Here is a 22,630-nt window from a genome sequence, read left to right on the forward strand (position 1 = left end):
CACTGAGACCCAAGACTTGGTGTTAGTATACATGTATGACAGGCCTATTGCTGATTTTAGGTCTATGGCTGATTTTAGGCCTTCAGTGTGTAATCAGGGCTGCCCCTGACATCTCCTCCCTTCTCTAAGTATAGAAGGGCTGTGGCAATTCTAATCTTTCAAAGGCAGGGATAGAGGCCTGACCTCCAGTAATTGAAGGGGACCTTGTAATGGTGCCAGAGGCAGTCAGCAGCAGATTTCCCATGAGCTTTCAGTTTTAGAGAGTTAAAAGTGACCAAGGCATGATGGAGAGCATTTCAGGAGCACCACTTCTGGGGGGCTACCATTCCTTCTCTTTTGTTTCTAAAGCCAATTTTTCAGAGTTCTTGTAAAATCAGGGCAGAAGCGACAAAGGTAGCTCCTTCCACACTAAGAGAGTCTTGAAGACCCTATTTAAAGAAATATAAATCTATATTAATAATCTTTATCAAAGAACTGTTATAGCACAGCCAACAACTAATGAGACTATATAATATATCGATTAGTCTTGAACTGTTATTAATGAAAAATCCTTTGATAGTCTGATAGATTATTAACAACAGAACACACAGTCACAGACACACATACACAGATACACACACACACACACACACACACACACACACACACACTTCATTAAAATATGAAGAGCAAGTGAGCGAAATACAGAAGATGGCAGGCACCAGTTTCAGCACAGCTGTGCTGGGTTTGTTCCAGGTGACTGGTCCATGCTGGATATTTTAATGAGCTGTCTGCAAGGTCCCGGCTAGCTTCTAGTTCAGACTTAGGGTCTAACGGTTCTGTGGGTTCTCAGATGCTCGCCCATGATGTGACCACCTTGCAAGGCATCATTTGAGACAGTCTGTCTGCCCTCTTCTGCCACCTCCTTCTGTCTGTCCATAAAGGACAAAGGCTTCACATCTGTCTTTAATATGGGATCTCACTCCTTTGCATCCTGGTTGGATGTGAACTAGGGGATCTGCCCCATTGGTCTCCCAAGAGCTGAGGTCACAGAGGTGTGCCTCTGTCCCTAGCTGTAACCACCTGAGTTATCAATCAGTTGTCACTGTCCACTTCAACAGCATAAAGTGTTGACTTGTGCCCAGGACACACCCTCATGAAGGTGAGCCTGTCTCCATGCCAACCCCTCTCTGCCCAGCAGGAGTGGATGTTCATCATGGCAGGATGGTCCACACCTGTGACCCCAAGTCCTGGGAAGTTAATACCGAAGGTGCAGGGTTCTAGGTTAGCCTGGGCTACATGATGAGGTTCAATCTCATAAAACAGTAAAAAGAAGCCCCTGTCATACATCCACATATGTACACATCCACACACACACACACTCACACACAGACACACATGCATTGCACACCACAGACCTAAATCACTGTTGCAGTTGCTTGCAGACAAGGAACAGAAGACTGAGGAAATTATTGCAACATTGGCTCTGCCCATGGATACGGCTATAAGTCATAGGTGGATTTAAGGGATTTCTTTTGGAGAAGTAGAAGCCACGGCCTCGTCATTCATGTCAGAGGCAAGCCTTTAGCAAATGAGAAAGTCTTCATGGCCTGGCTGATAGCAGAGGCACCTTGGTGGACCCTGACCTTGCCTGAGGGAAATGGGATGTGAAGACTCCTCCCACAAGTGCCAGGATAGGAACACAAGAGGCTAGCCTGAGGGTCCTGTGCAGATCAGGGGAGAGCCAGGCTAATTATGCTTTAAATACTCTGTTCCATTTATTTCATGTGTGTGAGCATTTGAAGTCAGAGAACAATTTGTAGGCATCAGATCTCTCTCTTTCCACCACCTGGCTCCCAGGGACCAAACTCAGGCCACCAGGCTTGGTGACAAACACTTGGTCCCTCTGAGCTAGCTCAGTGACCCTTTTTGTTTTTGTTTATGAGGGAGAACCTCTGTTATAGGCTGGCTGTCAGTCCACTTACAGCAATCCTCCTGCCTCAGCCGCTGTTGCTGGTACTATAGTGTGTCAGTGTGCCCAGCTGATCTATACTGCTTCCCTGCTCTCCCGAGCATCTGAACAAGGGTCACTCATTCCTATGAGGGCAACATCCTCGGCAAGCCTGACAGAGCCAGAGTGTCCAGGTCACACTGGACCTGGATTTGCCCAGTTGGCCACATGTCCAGCAGTGGCTAGAGACATGATATCCCAGGAGTCACTTTGGGGTGGGGAACTGACCAGGTCTGCAGAAGCGTTTGTGCCTCTTGAAAGGAAAAATATAGTGGAATTGAGTATCCTCCTGGACATTTTGTAAAATATTCTTTGAAATTATCAGAATATACATTCAATATATCCTGATCAATTTCATCCTCCCTTTCCTCCCATGTAAGGCCCCCCCCCAGCCGGATTTAGTGTGACTCTTAATGAATAAAGCACTGGATACATCAGTGCTTCTCACACTCACACAGGTGTGAGGCCAAACCACTGGATGTGGACAACCTGCCAGAGACCACACCTAAGGGAAACTGACTTGTCCCGGCTGGTTTTAATGCCAACTAGACTCAAGCTAGAGTTCTCTGAGAAGCAGGAACTTTAGACGTGGGATGCCTACATAATATGAGTATGAAGATGTAAGGACCAGTCTGACTTTTTGTCCACACCAAAATCGCTGTGGTGGGTTCATCCCTGGCGCCTGTGATCACCCAGTGGTGGGTTCCCCACCAGATGTGCAGAACAGGATGAAGCGTCCTCCTGTGGAGTGGTCCTCAAATCCAGTGAGAATGTGTCCAGTCATTCCCTATAACATCCCTGCCACCAGTGCACCCATGGGCAGATCTAGCCAGGCCAGTCCTTCTTGGCAGGGCTCCCTGCTGGGTAAGACACAATGGTGGGCAATGAGTGCCTGTTAAATGTGCTGAAGAGAGCCCACAGTAATTGATGATTCGGCTCTGGCTTGGCAACATTCCAGCTCTCCATCACTAAGTTCTAATTGGTTAGTCAGCCTTGTAGAGTCTTTGACACCCAGGTGGCTTTCCTTCTTGATCTTTCTCCCCTTTCTCAGGAAGTTCTGCTTATAAGAGTCTATGGGACAGGTAGCATGGCGGCTGACTCTGCCTGGGACCCTGGAAAGGGCTCCTGAGTTGCTCCCCGAGGCAGGGACCTCTTAGCCCAGGAAAGAAGAACTCAGGGCCTCCAGCCAATCGCAGAAGTGGAACAACATGTAAGGTGCTGGGAACAGACTCTGCAAAGACCCAGAGGTGGGAACAAAACCCAGAAGAAACAGAAACAAGAGAAGCAGATTTAGTGTGGGAGACAGACCCAGAGTCACTGAGAAAATAAAGGTGCCCGGTCCATCCCATGTGGCTGCAGGGAGAAGCTGTGTGGTTTTTCCCATAGCAAAATGACAACAGAGTTTAAAGAGCTGAGAGACTGTGTCTTCCTTCTTGGCATGAGGGAGCCACTTCATGACCAACCTGAAGGGGAGAAGTAGGCCCAGGATGAGGACCGATTGGTCCAATAGGAAGCTAGTGTCCAGTGTTGAGTACCGACAGGGCTGGAGAAGAGAGAAGGACTTACATGGGAGTCTTAGTGAGGACACGATGCGTCCCCAGCTTGGCAGGAGACCCATGGCCATGGTTCATTAAAACCCTCTCTGTGGATCTGCAGGTGTTTCAGAAGGGGCAAGACTAGAATCATAGGCCAGTATTACCATGTCCACCGAAGGCTCAGATAGAGCACCAGGCAGAGTGGGAAGAGTCTGTGGTCCAGGGGAACTGCATCTTCTAACACCTGTGGGCATTTGGGCTCCTGCACCTCAGGGCTGCTTGAGAGAGAACTGAAGGACTGGGGGCCAGGGAGACCCGCTCCTCCTACTTCACAAAGATTTAGAGAGGACACTGGGTCAGGAGTAGGGTGTGGGGACAGGAGCAGGGGTTGGAATCTGGTGGCTTTGAGAAGTTTCCTGCCTTTTTAGTGAGCATCAGCCTATATGGACAGAGCACATGTGGGTCTTTTGTGGTTAATGTATCTGTGTATTCACAAGGTGCTGGGCAGTCAGTGCCTGTTAAAAGTGCCGAAGAGACCCCATGATAATTGATAATTCGGCTCTGGCTCGGCACCTATGGAATCATTAGGTCTGTGTGAATTGTGGTGAGTGTGTGTCTGTGTGCGTGTGTGCGTGTGCGTGTGCATGTGTGTGTGTGCGTGTGTATAATACCAGAATTTGGGACCCTAAGATACTTAGAGTTCTGTGAATTCCAGGCTAGACGTATAATAAGATCCAGTTAACAGGAAGAAAAAAAAGGATGACATATAGAAAGAAGGGAATTAATGAAGGTAGAATGAGGATAAATTAGTTTTGAGTTTGAGTCGGTGCACTGTGATTAAATTCAGTGGTCCAAATCTCATCCTCACACACACAACTAAGTTGTAAAGTCATCTTTGGTCACAGATTGCACAGTTTGGTTTTCCTGCATTGCTGTGGTCCTTGTTGTCTCCAGTGCTCTTAGTGCAGAGTCCCATGGTGTTGATTTTCTAAGGACAAATTCCTCACCCTCTTTTGGGTCTTTATCTGTATATTTACAGAAGCACATACACAGTAAACCTATAATCTTGCTGAATGATGACAGTTTAGCATAGCACTGTCCGTCTCAGCTGTCTCAGCCCTTGTGGCGACATTTTGCCTTAGGTGTAAGTTAACACACATTGCACAAGACATTATTGTTGAGTGTAAGTTTAAAAATCCCAAGCTTGGTCCGGCTAGGCTCTGGGATCAATAGCTGCTCATTTTTCCTTTCCTGATACAGAAAATGGCTCTCTGGCCCTGGTTCCCAAGGCTGACTTTCTTAGCTGCTCAAACCAGTCCTTCCAGAGAAAGCCTGGAGGTATGGCTCCAGTTCCAGAGGCTATCTACCCCCGTGGCTGGTCTGCAGACCTCCAGTGACTGCTCTGTGGTATTGCCCTCTTTCTTGCCCACCTAAATCATCTTGAATGGGAAACACCGGACAACCTTAATATTTAATACCGGCCAGATTTGTATCAGTAAATCTCCAATCCCAATATGCCCATGCAAAGAACACACAACTCAGTTGTAATACTTAGAAGGTGCACATCTAAGATTGGGCAGATATGCCATTCCACTACTCTATTCCCCAGCTATAAGATACTTTGCTACTTGTGGCTCCTCCAGGTCACGTGGGTCTGCTCCATCTTCTGCCTCCTCTTCCTCCATCTTCTCCTCTCTCCATCCTCCAGCTCATCTTCCCCTCCTCCTTCCTCTATCTCTCTCTTCTCTAAAACCTCCAGCCCTGCCTTTCCCTTCCACTGCCCAATCACAGACTCTAGCCTTTATTTGACAAGTTAAAATGGGGAGCAGGTTCACATGGAATCACCTGAGTATTCCATCTGCTGCTTCTCTGGGGCAGGATTAGTATCAGACTACAAACAGCACCAAGACAATGCACTGCACAGCTAGGCACAGTGGCCACCCTGTAACACCAGCACTGAGAGGACCAACCTAGAGGAATCATGAGTTCACGTCCAGCCTTGGCCTCAAAGTAAGACCACAACAACCATGAAGTGGAAAATACTAAACAAAAGATGAGGAGACAGAGGCAGGGGGTTGGAGGGCGTCAAACTGTTTGATGTGGCCTTGGGTGATGGCCCCATGAGTGTTCTTCCTGGACCTGTGCCACCCAAAGGCTGTCAACCTTGCCGAGGCCCTGAAAGACAGCTCACTTTAATATCCAACTTTGACCTGTCCTGACCCCAGCTCGGTGGTAAGGCCTTTACTTTTACTTCACCCTTGGGAATGCCCTAGGTTAGACCCAACCCTCACCCTGCCACCCAGCACCACAGGAGAAAATGTAGGACGTGAGTAGGAGAGGGAGCTTCTGGGAAGGCTGGGCATTCTGTAAGAAGTTTCTGTAATCTTAGAACTGCAAGTCCAGAGGTAAAGGAAAAAAACAAAACCTGTTGGGTGCTGTTCTTAAAAAGAAAATGACACCCACTTCCGCCTAAAACAGAACCTGGAAACCGAGCTCAGGAGCCACCAGCCACCTTCTGCAGTTTCCTGACTCGGTTTCCTCTCTTCTCCAAGTGTACAGATTGCTCTTCAAACATGCTGTGTAACAGCTTTTTCCAGAAGAAATTCTGAGAAAACCAGATCAGTTTCCTTTGCATTCTTCCCTGCATAGGATCCTGAGAATGCTCTGGTTTGGAGGTACCTAGTCAGAAGCTCTGAAGTCATTGGCTTCCAGGACGTGGCTGTTACGCATAGCCACACCCTTTCTGGGAAATGGAAACAGAAAATTTTGTTCCTAGTTTAGCCAGGCTGAAAGACCCAGGACCTGCAGGCTGCAAAGGTAAAAGCTCCAGACCGATCATGGGGCAGGAACTCAAGAGCATCCCAGCCTGGAAGCTGGACAAGTTCATAGAGGATTACCTCCTTCCGGATACCCTCTTTGGTGATGATGTCAAATCAGCCATCAATATTGTGTGTGATTTCCTGAAGGAGAGATGCTTCCGAGATACTGCCCACCCAGTGAGGGTCTCCAAGGTGGTGAAGGTGAGCTCTCCACAGCCTGTGCTGACCAAGATGGGGTGGGAGAGGACTCTTAGAAACCAGGCTGCATCTCTGATCCCTCCTCCTCAACTCTGATCACAGCTGGGCAGTGGGTTCTTCCCCCAGGGTCCCACATCTGTATTAGAGAAGGAGCCTCAGCTACAGTTTATGTTCCCCACTCCCAGACCACACCCATTTCAGAGTCAGGGAAACTAAGGCCCAGATTGGCAAAGCATTACTGGAGGAGAGTGGCGGGTCAGGGTTGGAATCTGAAACTGGGAAATCCAACCTGTGCACTGCTGTGTGATATAGGGTAACTTAACTACCTTCTCCATGCCCAGTGTTCTCAGTCCATGCCCCGGGATGGCAAGGACACATAGACTAAGTCAAATGTGACACAGAGGACAGAACAGGACCTTCCTGCTGCATGACTGGATTGGTGGACCCTCTCTGGGCTCAGTTCTGCATCTGTCAAATCACATTTCATGACGATGGTACCTAACTCTCAGGCTCTGTGAAGGTCGCAGAAATGAAGTTTTTTCTTGTTTTAGTTGATTGTATTTTTATATGTTTAGTTGTGAGTGGGGGCCCTGTATGCAGTAGTGCAGGTTCTCTTAAGATCAAAGAGGGGGTGTCTGATCCCTTAGAGCTGAGGTTACATAGGTGGCCGTGAGCTGGCCTACTTGGGTGCTGGGAACTAAACTGAGGTCATCACAGGAACAGCAGGCACGTTTAACGACTGACCCACCTCTCCATCCGCAGATGTGACAATTTGTAATGCCTCCTCTCAACAGTAGCTGGTGCTTACGTGTGTTAGTGATGAGTCTCAGCATTTGATTTAGGGAGGCTCTTCTCAGTGGGAATTCTTCTTTTTAAAATGATTGTTTTCTAGATATTGATCACTTCCTATTACTTTTCAGTTGCTCTGATTCTATATGGTATTCCATATTACACTGTGCTATAGGGTCACACATTACCATTCCTTGCTCATTTCCTTTAGATTCCTCCCCTACCCCAGTGCCATACACACTTCCACATCTCTCTGTCTCTGTCTCTGTCTCTGTCTCTGTCTCTCTCTCTCTCTCACACACACACACACACACACACACACACATACACACAGATATAGTCTCCACAGATAAACATGGAGTTTTCCCTTCACAGTCTGGTTTATCTTCTGTACCATGAGGAGATCCAGCACCTTCTATTTTCCTACATAGACCCTGATGTCACTCTTCAGGGGTGACTAGTGTTCCACTGTACATGTGTCAGCTTGCTCTATCTACCCATCCAACCACCCTCAGTGTAGGACTCCTAGGCTCTTCAGCATCAGGACTGCCCAGAATGGCTCTCCCTGTCCCTTGTCATTCTCAACCTTGTCTTTCAGTGTGGCTCCTCAGGCAAAGGCACCACGCTCAAGGGAAAGTCAGACGCTGACCTGGTGGTGTTCCTTAATAATCTCACCAGCTTTGAGGATCAGTTGAACCGTTGGGGAGAGTTCATTGAGGAAATTAAGGAACAGTTGTATGAGGTTCAGCGTGAGAGACATTTTGAAGTCACGTTTGAGGTTCAGAGTTCAGGGAGGCCCGACGCTCGGTCTCTGAGCTTTAAGTTGACCCCCCCCACACACCTTCATCAAGAGATGGAGTTTGATGTGCTTCCAGCCTTTGATGTCCTGGGTAAGTCAGCCTGCCAGAGAACTCAGCTCACCCTTCTGCATGCCTTCATCCTCCCTTTTAATTCCACCTCTGTGTGTGTGTGTGTGCACATGTGTGTTTCATAGGTGTTCTCTTCTGTGTTGGTGTGTGTGTATGTGTGTATATGTGTGTATGTCTGTATGTGTATGTTTGTGTATATGTGTGTATATGTGTGTGTATGTTTGTATGTGTGCATATGCATGTGTGTATATGTACGTGTGTGTGTGCATGTATGTGTTTTGTAGGTGTTCTCTTGTGTGTGGGTGTGATCCTGAGCCATAGCTAACACATCTCAAGAGTCATCCATTTTTTTGAGATCTTGTCTCTCCCTGGTTCAGAATTCAGACATGAGCTTGACTGGCTGGACAGAGCCCCTGGACCCTCAAGTTTCCCTCCCCTTTCTCAGTCCTGGGATTACATCCTACGCCGCCAACACCGACCTTTTCCCTGACTCCTGGGATTTCTAGATGGGTCCTCAAGCTTCTTAGCCAAGCACATTACTGACTGAGCCGTCTCCCCAGCCCACACCTTCCATCCCCAAACTGAAAATGCTTATCATTTGAGAAATTCGCCTAAAGAGAGTATCTCTTTAAAGCTGAGCTGGGGAGGAGGGATTTTAGGAACTTGATAGTGGGGAGAGAGACTCCATCCCAGAAGGACATCAAGTAGTGAGCTGCCTCAGTTAGGGGAGGAAGTCACACTAGATGCTCCCCTAACATACCAGGCCTATTCATGGCTGGCTGTGCCTTGTGTCTTCCTAAACATGAGACTGTGTAGTCTTCACTGAAAATAACAAACTCATGAGTCTTCTCCCAAAGAATGGGAACCTCAGAGCTGGGCAGAGACCTGGGGTGTCTGAGGAGGGTTTGTGCAGGATGTAGATCTTCTCAGTGGAGCTCTGTCCCCTTAATAAATCTGCAGATGCAGCCACCACTGTTGCAACAACCTACATGCACACACATGTCATTACACATTAAAAGATCTCATCTTGTCTTTTGACAAAAATCTCAATTATTCAATTTTACCAGTGTAGACTTGCAAACCACATGCTGTGGTGAAAGCCTGCTAGCTTTCTGGGAGGGAAAGCACCCAGAAGCACCTTTTTCCTCAGCCAGAATGTTCCACAATTCACCCCTCACTCATGACATCACAAAACTCTCTTCATGCCTCTTTCAAACTCTCTTCTACTTCCTGTGGCTCTGTCTATCCTTCCTCTTGACTCACTCTTACTCTCTATGGTTTCTTCTTAATAATCCCATGTTCACTTCTGGTCAACTGGTGCTTTTCTGCCTCTTGACCTATGATTGACTTTATTTAATCCTGTTTACAATATTCAAACAGAAAGCTCCTGGATTAAAGGGGTGTACAAAGGTTGAACCACACCACAACTAAAACCAGATTTTTTCCAGTAAAAAACTCAATCTCAGGGTTCATAGTGTGATCAAATATTCTGCAACAATCTTATACCAGGCCTGACACACAGGGTGTCTCCAAAATTACAATTTGTCTGATTCAGGGAACACCTCTGAGAGCACAGTGGGGCCTTGGGGAATACTTGAGCCTTTACATTTGGGGGACACAGCACCCCTCTTGGCCACTGTGTGAACTGCTGCTATCAACTTAGAGAAAAGCCTTTGGCTTAGGAGAGCCTTGGAAACAGTCCAGAGTCACAGGCAGCAGGGACTAAGAGGGCCAGCCTGGGAGTAGGACCAGGGCAGCCTGCTGTGGGAAGCTGCAAGGGGCTTAGAACCCTGCTCAGTGGAGGGGGCTCAGTTGGTCGAACCAGAAATGAGCCAGGAGGGGGCTCTTCCAGAAGCCTGTCTGGGTCAAGGACTTCCTCACCCTCAGTAGCTTTCCAATGAGGAGGCGACTCCACTACAGAAGGGCTGCCTTGGGAATGGTGGTGTGGGCGACAGCCAAAGAGAGGACCACAGCCATAGCCCTGCACAAGATGACACAGGCCATGAGACATATTGTAATCTAGACCCTGAAACTGAATAAGCCCATGAGGGAGAGACCTCCCTGGTCACTGACTGACTGGATTCTCCAAGCTCCATCCATGAGTGACTTTGCCCTGTGCCAACATCAAACCCTGTTTGCGTAGCCTGCTGCATGGCACACATGTGCACACACGTCACAGCCTGCTGCCTGCCTAGTCTACTCAAATGTGCAAACACACCTATACACACATCTATTCCATAGCCTGCTGCCCATCCACTGTACAAGTGCACAGGAAGGACAGATACACACACACACACACGAACACTGCCATGTCTTGTTCCTGTCAGGAGGTAGGCAAAAATACCCATGTGATATTAAGTCACACATACAGAAAATCATGCAGTGAAAACCCAGTGTCTGGGGAGACACCTTGGTGTATGCAATCCACTCACAAAATGGGGAAGAGAATCTGTCAGCATGAGACATTGATACACGAATGCAGCAGACCGCTCCACAGTAAACTCTGACACAAGCAGGCTTGCACACAGTTGACAAGAACCATGCAGAAGATACTGGAACCAGGCGTGGTTGGCCATTAACCGATGACCGTGTAGTTCCCTTGTGTGTGACCACAGTGTGCTGGTTCCTCCCACCACTGTCTCCAGGCCTGTGAGGAAGGCTCTGGATGAGGACCTGTTGGTGGCACAGACTTTGTAATGCCCAGCATGTGTGCAGTCCTGAGGAGTGGTGGGACAGATGGGAACATGTGGACTGACGCCTGCTGTGGAAAAACTCTGCCTGTTCACCGAACCCCATAGCCACTGACCTTGTCACCTCAGAGAGACTGAAGAACCTCATAGAAGGGCTGAGATGTTAAAATAAGTAAAACCTCCTTTACAGGTCATGTTACCATATACAGCAAGCCTGATCCTGAAATCTACGCCAATCTCATCAAGAAGTGCCTCTACCTGCAGAAGGAGGGCGAGTTCTCTACCTGCTTCACTGAGCTCCAGCGGAACTTCCTGAAGCAGCGCCCAACCAAGGTGAAGAGTCTCATCCGCCTGGTCAAGCACTGGTACCAACTGGTAAGGCATCTGACCTAGTCACTGAGGGCGGGCTTCATCTGGACAAAGTGTATACACGGGCCACAGAAGATGTATATTCTAGTTTGCTTTCTGTTGAGGCCATAGCTTTATCACATGAACATGTTTCTTCCCAACTTGCTTAGTAAGAGAAGGTCTTACTGGGTTATACATCCCGGTCACACTCCCTCATTGAGGGATTCAGAGGAACCCTGAAGCAGAGACCATGGAGGAATTCTGCTCACTGTTTGCTGTCCAGGGCTCTCTCAGTGTGCATTTCTATACAGCCCAAGGCCACATTCCATTCATGGCCCCAACCACAGTGGTCTATTCCCACCCACATCAATCAGCAATTAGTAACATGCCCCCACAAACTCCCCGTTGCCAGTCAGATGGAGGCATTTTACTGATCAAGATTGACTCCAACCAGACGAAGCAAGCTGGTGTTTAGTTGACAAAAACTAACCAGCACAATTGACCCCCTTTACAACATGTACACACGCAAACCACGATTGAACCGTAACCTTTCCTTTCTGCTTGTCCCTAAGAACTCAGGTCAGTATTACATCATAAAACACACCACAGCTTTAAAGACCTCAAACTTAAAAACAAAACCTAAAGAAAATCGAAACATAAAAAGACTAGTCTCGCAATGGTAGGCTCATATAATATTAAAAACATAAATTAAATATTTTTTACTGTAAGAGGAGAAAACCAGGTCACTGTCACAATCACCTTAAAACACAACCAAACCTCCAACAGAGCAAAAAGACTCAGTATCTGATATCTGGGACTCACAGTTCTCTGAGTTTCTCGGGCTCTGCCATCCACAGCACACACAGCTGGTCTCAGGCTCAGGTCAGCTCTGTTCTCACATTGCTCTGGTCCTGGCAGTCGTCTCCTGCTCAGGGCAAGTCCAGTGTCTCGGGGTCTCCACTGCCATGGAGAATGCACTTTCACCAATGGCTTCTCCTGGCCTCTCCCAGTGCCAGGCCTCAGTTGCTCTCCATGACCCCTCCAAACCTAGAGGTTTCATGTTAGTGAACCTTATGACCTGGGAGATTTCTCTGCAGTTCCCGGTGTGACCTGCAAGCTGGAGATGCAGCTTTGGCACCACAGCTACCATTTGCTGACCATAAGGAAACTCTTTTCAGATGGCTCAGCTCTCATGGTGCATGTCTCTTCTTCATCAGAGCTAAATCTCAGCCCCAGCTGATGAGAAACCCCTGATTCTTCATGCAAACACAGCACATAAGCAGCCCAGATGGGGTCCTTGCTTTTCTCTGAAACTTCACTCCAGCCTCTGTCCTCTGCCTGCCTCTCAGCTCCCCTGTCTTCCAGGTTCCCACAAACAGCCTGGTAGGCTCTCAGCTTTCAGCAGCTTTCCAACCCAAAGTTCCATCCTCCTTCCTCAATCCTCCCAAGGAGCAACATGGTGGAAGCATTTTCTCACTTTTTCTCCAGATGATTCTCTGTGTCAGGTTAACAAAAAAAATAAAAATTGGCAAGAACACTGAGAATAAAAAACCAATGTAAAAGAAAAATGGGGGGAAGGGAATCAGAGCAGAGGGGGTGAGAGAGAAGCAGAGGTGAGTGGAGATGGGGGGAGGGATGCTGTAGGGGGGGCAAGGAGTGGGGAGGGGTAGCTGAGAGAAGCGAGGACTTGCCATGGTTGTTCTAGGTGATTTCTTGTAGTCCACTTTCCGGTCAGCTAACTCACTCTCCAGCTGTGTCTAATTCACTGTCTATGGCTGCTGCTTCATTTGTGCCTTTGGATTTGTCTTCCATCTTGGCCAAACCCTTCATGTCACCTTTTATACTTTGATTTTCCTGACTTGTCAAGCTGTGTCTTTAAATGCATGATTTCTTATTATATTCTGAGTGTTTTTGTGTGTGTTTGTGTGTCTGTGTGCCTGTGTGTGAGTGTGTTTATACCTGTTGATGGGAGCAAATGTTGTATATCTGTGTGCATGTGTACCTTTAGCATTTGAGGGCAGAGCGTGAGGGCAGGTCCTCATTCACGCCCCATCTTGTGTAATCAGTCAGGGTCTCACACATGATACACCGTGTGCTGGATCAGCAGGTCTGGACAGTCACATAGCTCCTGGAAGCCCCTTCTCTACCTCCTTAAACTACAATTATGAGTTTGCTTCCTCAAGAGCCTGACACTCATGTAGATGCTGGGGTCTCACCTCTAGTTCTCATCCCTGCATGGGTAGGGAGACACTTCACCCCTGAGCCATCTCCCTGGCCCCTTCCATGTTACTTCAGAGACCATGAGAAAACTTCCATAGTGAGGACTCCTTATGTCCTGCCCCCACCCTCACTCCTAGCTGTCACTCATGGTGTCTTGATTCCTCCTGTGCCTGCTAATGAATGCTGTCTTTGTGGAGCACACGGAACTAATCAGCTCTTGAATCTGAATGACATCATCAGGTGGCAGCTGAATTGAGCCTGTGAGAAGTAGCCCCCACACAATAGCTGAGAGCCCCGTTTTTCTCATTGTCTTTCTCTTCTCAGTGTAAGGAGAAGCTGGGGAAGCCGCTGCCCCCACAGTATGCCCTGGAGCTGCTCACAGTCCATGCCTGGGAACATGGGAAACAAGGGAATGGATTGACTGAGTTCAACACAGCCGAGGGCTTCAAAACTGTCTTGGAACTGATCAGCAAGTACACACAGCTTCGAATCTACTGGACAAAATATTATGACTTTCAACACCAGGATGTCTCCAAATACCTGCACAGACAGCTCAGAAAAGCCAGGTGTCTGCCCCCACGTGGCTATGTTCCCCATCAGTGCCAGGCTGTACCTGTGTGGAAAGGGGGAGGTGGGAGCTCTGTGTCAGTGAAGCATCTCCTGCACTGCACATGTCCCTGCTGTCACTTGATTGACAATTGACATGAGGCTCTATAGCCCAGGGAGGGAGGCAGGTGTGGGCTCTCCTGTCTACAAGAGGAAACAAGGCTGTGACATTGTTCAGATCGAGCAGCAAAGGAAGGGAAGTGTACAGAGTGGGAACTGAAAGATTCCAGTGTTAATTGAAGTCATAGGGGTTGGGAAGCTGTAAATAATAGTGCTGTGTCACCCTAGGGAGTGACATGTCTTCATCCTGTGTTGTATTCAGTTTTCCCATGACACTGGATGGTCCAACTCTCCCCATCTCACAGATCAGAGAGCCTGAGGGACTTGCCCCAGGACACACAGCTACTAAGGGTAAAGGATTTAACCCATGCCTTCCAGGTCATGCCAAGGATCCCTCCAGGCTTGTTGTATGCTGTGAGGCAGAGACAGAGGGGAGACTTTAGATAGGGATGCTCTGCTCGGCTCCCCTCCTGCCCCTGTGCAGTGGCACCTGAGACACTGGCCAGCTGAACAATTCCTGTCTGAATGTTGCTCTGCAGGCCTGTGATCCTGGACCCGGCTGATCCAACAGGGAACGTGGCTGGTGGGACCCCAGAAGGCTGGAGTTGGTTGGCCTTAGAGGCTGAGGTGTGGCTCTGCTACCCATGCTTTAAGAACAGGGATGGTTCCCTCGTGTGTTCCTGGGATGTGCCGGTGAGACCCTGTCATCAATCTGTCCCCTTGCACACAACTTTGGTCACTCCATTTATTTGGAGAATAATCTGAGTTGAAGTCTTTTTCTAAAGGTCTCCACGACCCCATGGAGGCCAGCTGCTTGCTTTGTTTTACAGCCATTTTCTCACCATTCAGAGCTATCATGGGCTGGCAACATGGCTCAGTGGGTAAAGGCCCTGCCCACACTGAAGACCTGGGTTTGATTCCTAGAACCCATATGGTAGAAGGAGGAAAAACAAATCCCCCAAGTTATCCTATGGCCTTCATGTCTGTGCTGCTACACATGTGAACATGTACACAGACACAATCACAGAAACTCACACAATACACACTCATGTACACATTTACACAAACTCAAACACTCACACATATACATAAACACACACAAAATAATGACACACACACACACACACACACTGACACACACGGAGAGAGTGTAAAGGAGATTCAGAACTAAGGTTGCTGGCTCAAGGACGCTCATCTAGTGATTGGTTGGACTTGGATCCCATGGACTCTGAAGCCACTGTCAGGTCCATGAAGCAGCCCGCCTTCCCTGTCTCATTGTCACGTGACCAATGGGACTCAGCAGGGCTGTGTCACAGCCACAGAGGCACAGAGGGACCTGCACTTGGACCTTTCCCTCCTGGGGCAGGGTCTGCCTGATGCTAGGGAAGTGATGATGTCACATGTGACCTCAGGGTGGGGATGAACATGGGTGCAGGGATGTGGGAAAGAAACCTCAGGAGGTCAGGAAGGAAGTGAGAGGGGACCTGGAGGGAGGCAGCTGTGGGAACAGTGGCCTGTACTGCTGTCCTGCAGCAGAGAGGTGGCGAGGCCATGTCTCCCTTTTGGCAGATCTGTTACTGAAGAAGGGGACTGTAGGTGGGGCTATATGTACCCGCAGAGGGCATAGTCACAAAGGTGTGCAGATGGCCGTCTTTCCAAACTGGGAATGTGCTGGCCCCTTTTCTGTGGAGCTCCAGGTGTCCAGTCATAATACCCAGCCCCAGGGCTGGTTTACATCCTCTTCCGTGTAGGAATGCAGGCTCCTGACGTGATTGTGTCTTTTCATTTCAGACAGAGGTTCCTGTACCTTTCGAGCAGGTTAGCTTTTGGTTTTTGTTGTGGTGGGTGTGATGTGGGTTTCTGGTGGTGTGTAGCCCAGGCTGACCTTGATCTCAACATTCTCCTCCCATAGTGCAGGGATGACTGCAGGGTAAATTTGATGTTCTGACCTTATTCTGCCATCCCTCTAGCCTCAGGTGGAACAGAACTGGACATGCATCCTGCTGTGAGCAAGTATCGTCCTGTGAGGCCAACAGGACATGCCCAGGAGGCTCCAGAGTCAGGGGCATGTCCTGCTCTGCTGCAGGCCCTTGATCCGAAAAGGACAGGCCCTACCTGGGATTCAACTCCATGTTTCTGATGCCTCTCCATCATGATTGAATCCTGTCCAATCACAGACAGCCTTCCTTAATGGATTCACAAGGGGAGGGAAGAACTCAAGCTTGGCTTCTATCTGTCCACCTGTTGGGAGATTCTGTCCAACAATGTCTGATCAAGAATAAACTACAGCAGATGCCATAAGTGTGTGTGTGAACTCAGAGGGATGTGCCCTATAGATACAGTACACGAGTGTGTGTGTTTATGGTTCAACTAGACACATTTATTGAGTGCTTACTAGATACTCTACATGATCCAGACATTCAGTAGTGGTGAGAGCAAAACCAAACTGCTACAGTTTGTGATGTGAATTGGATGGGATCCTTCCAGGTCTCTACTTACACATAAACCCAAGAGAGGAACCCTTGTTTCTTCTGTCCACGTCCCCAAGACGAGCTTCTAACCCTGCCCTATCTGACACAGAAGCTGTTCCCCAGCCACACATGGACATGGAACAGTGAGTCTGTGGCCTGTGCACTCAGGTTGTACTTGAGTGGCTACAATGTGCAGTCTGGGGTCCCATGGGTGCGGGGGAAATAAAATGTGTCCAGAATTTTTGACACATGTGACTTTGAAACATGGACATTGGTGGCAATGACCAGCTTTGAGGCACTGAGTTAAATCACAGTGATGGTAGCTTCCTTTCTCTCTTTCTGAGACATGAATTCATGATGTGACTCACACTGGCCTGGAACTCACAGGAATCCTCCTGCCTCAGTCTCTCAAGTTCCAGAATCTCTATTTCTCTCTCTTTCACACACACACACACACACACACACACACAGAGGCAGAGAGACAGAGAGACAGACAGAGAGAGACAGAGAGAGACAGAGAGAGAAAGACAGAGGGGGGGAGAGAGAGAGAGACAGAGACAGAGAGAGAGAGGGAGAGAGAGAGAGGGAGAGAGAGAGGGGGGAGAGAGAGACAGAGACAGAGAGGGAGAGAGAAAGAGAGAGACAGAGAGAGAGAGAGAGAGAGAGAGAGAGAGAGGGAGAGAGAGAGAGAGAGAGAGAGAGAGAGAGAGAGAGAGAGAGAGAGAATGATTCCATCAGTCAGTGTCAATCAGCATTGTGAACTTGTGGTTCATTTCTCACACTCAAAGGACTCACATGTGCACTCACCCCATGGACACCTGCTCACTAAGAGTTCAAGGCGATGGGCAGGACCACCAGCTCCCAAAGTCTTCTCCTGTCTCTAACACCCATTCTCTGATGGAATGACCCTCGTGTGGAGGACTGAGAACTGCCCCAGTGATAAACAGCATGGAAGTTAACAGCAGGGCACAGGAATAAGCAATGGGCAGCCTAAGGGAGGAGCCTCATGGTGTCTGGATTGTTTCTATGACAACAGTGATGCAGGGTCTCTCACTGGGAGAAAGATGTCCACAGCTGACACTTCCATACCAGAGCATCTGACTGCCATGTTGTTCAGCATTGTGCTTGCTCCAGATTGGATCTACACAAGAGCCCTGTGTCCTAAGCAAGGCACTCACCCCTGCTCTTCCTAAGGGTGCTGCATGGTGCTGTCTTACCATCCATCCTGGGCAGGGAAGTGACAGGGCTTGACAAGAGACACTTTGGGTTTCCAAGCCCTGTCTTTATGTTTGACCTTCTGCCACCCCTCAGTCTTGTGCTCCTTTCTCTCCAGTGTCCACCCACTCAGTAAGCTGTCTATGCCCCGCTGAGGGGAAGCATTACTCTATCCACCATGGTACCACAGGGTTCTGTTCTCCAGGAAGCCTCTTCATTTACACTCAGTGGTTCCAACTCTGAAACTGGATTCAAGTTGGTCAGTTGGGGAGGGACCTGCTGTGACAGCGACTGCTCCCAGCCCCATTTAACCCTCAGGGTTCCTTCAAAGGGTCCACAATGGTTCATCTTCATGGCCAACTTCACTAGCCTCAGACCCTAAATGGAAACACACCTCTGGGTGTGTCTGTGAGCACACTTCCACAGAAGTCTGCAGATTGCTTCACAATGCTCTGTGACAAGCTGTGGCCCACCTGTCTCCTCATCTGTGGTGATCTGTCTGGCTTACACTGGCTATATGACATTTGGGAAGATCAAATCTCAGGATGGTTTACCGGCTTTTGAGCAGGTTACTGAGCACAGGTAGTGGGGGAAAGAAGGGCTCTTGTGCAGGACTCGGGGAAGCTGGTGATCCCCTGACAGGACTGAAAGCCACCCTCACCTCACACTGCATACACATGCCATCCAAATGCAAGCACATGGGTCCTGAGATAAGAGAACTGCTTAGCCATGACAACAAGCTTGGTGGATTACGTGGCTCTGACATCAAAGCCACAGGCAATTCAGGACGATTCTTTTGTATCATTCCTCATGCATGCTGGGTAAGCACTCTGCCACTGACAGACACACACACACACACCCTCTCCCTCTGTCAGACACTAGGCAAGTCCTTCTCTGCTAAGCCATACCCACAGCTTCCATTTTTGATCTTAAATGTCCTCATCTTTCTATTCCACCATGGAGAAATGGGATACAGCCATTCCAGATCACGCATGAAATTCCATTAGTTTGGGGTAGATGAGGGAAGACGGGATGGGTCCACAGCTTGGCAGTGGACCACGGGCCATTGTTTATTAAAGCCCTGTGGATCTGGGGTGTTTCAGGAGGGCAAGAATAGAATCATAGACCAGCATCACTGGGTCCCCCAGCAGCTCAGATAAAGTACAAGACACCGTGTAGTTTGTCCTATGGTCCAGGGGACACGCATCCTCTCACACATGGGACAATGTGGCTCCTGGTCCTCAGGACTGCTAGAGTGATAACTGAAGGAATGGGGGCCAGGGAGACCCACCCCTCCCCCTTCCCAGAGAGTGGACATTGAATACAGGAGTATGGTTTGAGGACAGGAGCAGGAATTGGGAGATGGTGGCCCTCAGCAGTTTAGTGCAGTCTTAGTGAGAAAGGGCCCAAGTACAGACGGCATAAGTGGATATTTTATGGTTAATGTGTTGGTTCACCACACTGAATTATGAAACCATTTATCCTGTATGTGAAGTGTAGTGTGTGTGGGTGTGTGTGTGTAACTTCAGAAGGTAGAAACTTGAGGCATGTGGTATTCTGTGAATTCCAGACCAGGGTGGGAAATATAAGATCCAGTTGGAAGGGAAGGGAAGGGAAGGGGAAGGGAGAGGAGGGGAGAGGGGGAGGAGAGAGGAGGGGAGGGGAGGGGAGGAAGGGAAAAAATGGAAGAAAAGGAAGGGAAAAAGGCAAGGCAGGCAGACAGAAAGAAAAGGAGAAAGAAAAAATTAACTCATTTTAGTTTAATTCGATGCATTTTGCTTTAATTCAGTGCTTCAAATATCATCCTCACACACACTCACACATCTAAGCTTTAAAGACACAAATTTTAAAGTGCACACAATTGTATTCTCCTGCACTGGGGTAACACCAGCCTGCATGCTGTAGAAACAGTACACCTCAATGCACACTGGCCAGATTCCCAGGGCTCCAGGGACACGTGCGCTGCTGAACAGTTTCTGTGCGGGATGAGGACGCATCCCTCAGAGTACAGACACCCCCTCACGGCTGGCTGTTGTTTATTGTTGATGATCAGACTTTTCTTTGGACAGAACCTATCAACAGCTGGACAGATGGACGTCAAGCTTGAGTTCTCTTTCCTTCAGAGTCTGACTCCCAGAGAGCACTGCTGGAGGATAAGGCAGATGACACAGGCTGTGAGGATGCTGTTCATGGGCAGGCAGGGATCAGAAGCCTGGAGTCGGGTCACAGGTTGGATGCCCCTCACTGGAGCCTAGAGCAGCATCCTGTCCTCTCTAGGTCAAGGGCCTGAAGCAGAGCAGCACATGCCCCTGTCTCTGGAGCCTCCTGGGTAGATGCTGGGGTGCTCACAGGAAGAAACATCCTTGTTTCTCTGCCTGCAATGAAAAGCAGGATGTCAGGAGCCTGCATTGCTCCCAGGAGGGGGATGTAACTCAGTCCTGAGGGTGGGTATCATGACTGTAAACATGGAGGTCTTAGTGTGACAGCACACACAGAGGTTGGAAAGGTGGCCATCAGGACATCCTTGTGACTATGTCCTCTGTAGGTACATATGGCCACACAGGAAGGACCTACATTAACAGATCTGCCAAAGGGGAGACATGGCCTCTCCACCTCTCTACTGCAGGACAGCACTACAGGTCACTGTTCCCACAGCTGCCTCCCTCCAGGTCCCCTCTCACTTCCTTCCTGACCTCCTGAGGTTTCTTCCCCTCATCCCTGCACCCCTGTCATCCCTACCCTGAGGTCACACGAGACATCATCAGTTCCCTAGCATCAGGCAGACTCTGACTCGGGAGGGGAGAGGTCCAAGTGCAGGTCCCTCTGTGCCTCTGTGCCTGTGACACAGCCCTGCTGAGTCCCATTGGTCAGGTGACAATGAGACAGGGAAGACAGGCTGCTTCATGGACCTGAAAGTGGCTTCAGACTCCTCCACGGTTCTGACACTCTGTAGTGGAGTGTCCCTGAGCCAGTGGATTCAGCTCTCAGAGACTATGTATCTGTTTTTTCATCTGGGTGCACCTGTGCAGGTATGTGCATATCCACGTGTGTAATAGCACAGACATAAAGGTCACAGGACAACTTGGGGATCTGTTTTTCTCCTTTTACCATGCGAGTTCTAGGGATCAAAGCCAGGTCTTCAGTGTCAGCTGTTTGTTTACCCACTGAGCCGTGTTGCCAACCTGTAATATTACAGCGCTAAAATAGCTGTAAAACAAGGCTCACAGTTGGCCTCTACAGGAGTGTGGAGACCTTTAGCAAAAGACCACCACGTCTCAATGAGAATATTTTCCAAACTGATGGGCTGACAGGAGGCTGTGTGCAAGGGGACAGGATGATGACAGGGCCTCACCGGAACATCCCAGGAGCCCACGGGGATATCATCAATGAGCCGAAAGCACGGGTATTTCAGCCAGGCTTTTGCTTCTTCTGCCAGCAGGCGCCAGCCCTCTAAGTTAAAACCAGCCACGTTCCATGTTGGGTCTGCCGGATCCAAGATCATAGGTCTTCTGCAGAGCAACATCAGGAAGGGAATTGAACAGCTGGCCAGTGCCTCAGGTATCACTTCACAGGGGCAGGGCGGAGCCCAGCAGAGCATCCCTATCTAAAGTTTGGCCAGACTCCCTGACTCACAGCATATAGCAAGCCTGGAGGGATCTTTGGGTATGACCTGCAAGGCCTGGGTGCGAATCCTTTACCCTTTAGTAGCTGTGTGTCCTGGAGCAGGTCCCTCAGGGTCTCTGATTTGTGAGATGGGGAGAGGTGGACCAGCCAATCTTATGGGAAAACTGAACACAAGATCAGGACATGTCACTCCCTAGGGTGACATAGCATTCTATTATTTATAGGCAATTGGTCCTTCGCTGGTCTTTGGTTCCTCACAGCCCTTATGATGCTGTTACTATCGGATAATCTCAGTTCCCATTCCATGTCGTCCTCTTCCTTTGCTGTTTGGGTCTGGACAACGTCAGAGTCTTGGTGTCCTCATCACAGACAGGAGAGCCCTCCCCACATCCCCCAGCTCCCAGGGCATTAGGGCCTCATGTCAGTCAGGTAACAGTGCCCAGTGCAGGAGATGCTGCATTCACACAAAGCACCCACCTCCCCTTTCTCACAGGATCACAGCCTGATACCCACAGGGAGCAGAGCCATGCTGGGACAAGCTACCTGTCTTTTTTGACCTTTATGGACAGGTAGGCATTGACCTCTTCATTGATGGCATCATAATAATACGTCCAGTAGATTCGAAGCTTTAAGAACTGAATGATCAGCTCTAACACAGTCCGGAAACCCTGGGCTGTCTGTCCTTCACATTTGTCTGGAATCTCAGTTTCCCAGGCATAGACTGTGAGCAGCTCCAGGGCATACTGTGGTGGCAGCAGCTTCCTCAGCTTCTCCTGACACTGAGAAGAGAAAGGCAAAGAGAACAACGGGGCTCTCAGCTGTTGTATGGGGGCTATGTCTCACAGGCTCAATTCAGCTGCCACCTGATGATGTCATTACAGGTTTATTGTCACACAGCCACGCCCAGTCATTTAGACTCAGTCTCTGGCCCCTCCTGTGCTATAGTTAAGAGCTGAGTGGTTGAGGCTGAGCCTGTGTGCTCCACAAAGACAGCATTCACAAGCAGGCACAGGAGGAATCAAGACACCATGAGTGACAGCTAGGAGTGTGGGTGGGGGCGGGACATAAGCAATGCTCACTATGGAAGTTTTCCCATGGTCTCTGAAGTATCATGGAAGGGGCCAGGGAGATGCCTCAGGGGTGAAGTGCCTCCCTCCCTGTGCAGGGGTGAGAACTAGAGGTGAGACCCCAGCATC

General features: G+C 49.1%; 2 protein-coding genes across 3 annotated transcripts in view; one reads left to right on the plus strand and one right to left on the minus strand.

Annotated features, from left to right (window-relative positions):
- The first annotated feature begins 6,362 nt into the window (after positions 1–6,362).
- LOC114620116 (2'-5'-oligoadenylate synthase 1A-like) lies at positions 6,363–16,133 on the plus strand. Of its 2 annotated transcripts, XM_028766137.1 has the most exons (7): positions 6,363–6,545; positions 7,930–8,221; positions 11,081–11,265; positions 13,783–14,024; positions 14,664–14,817; positions 15,916–15,942; positions 16,101–16,133. In XM_028766137.1, the coding sequence occupies exons 1-7, from the start codon at positions 6,363–6,365 to the stop codon at positions 16,131–16,133; spliced, it is 1,116 nt and encodes a 371-aa protein (XP_028621970.1). The 2 variants fall into 2 exon arrangements, with proteins under 2 accessions (XP_028621970.1, XP_028621971.1); XM_028766138.1 differs by lacking the exon at positions 15,916–15,942.
- A 4,022-nt stretch (positions 16,134–20,155) lies between these two features.
- The window catches only part of LOC114620015 (inactive 2'-5' oligoadenylate synthetase 1C-like), an 11,656-nt gene continuing 9,181 nt past the window's right edge, over positions 20,156–22,630 (minus strand). The window contains exons 4-6 of the mRNA XM_028765972.1: positions 21,978–22,213; positions 21,163–21,316; positions 20,156–20,185 (exon numbers count right to left, since the gene is read on the minus strand). Coding sequence (XP_028621805.1) covers positions 20,156–20,185; positions 21,163–21,316; positions 21,978–22,213 — 420 coding nt within the window. The remainder of the gene's footprint in view (positions 20,186–21,162; positions 21,317–21,977; positions 22,214–22,630) is intronic.

Source organism: Grammomys surdaster, unplaced genomic scaffold (genome assembly GCF_004785775.1).
Source record: "Grammomys surdaster isolate TR1022 unplaced genomic scaffold, NIH_TR_1.0 166, whole genome shotgun sequence".
Classification (NCBI taxonomy): domain Eukaryota; kingdom Metazoa; phylum Chordata; class Mammalia; order Rodentia; family Muridae; genus Grammomys; species Grammomys surdaster.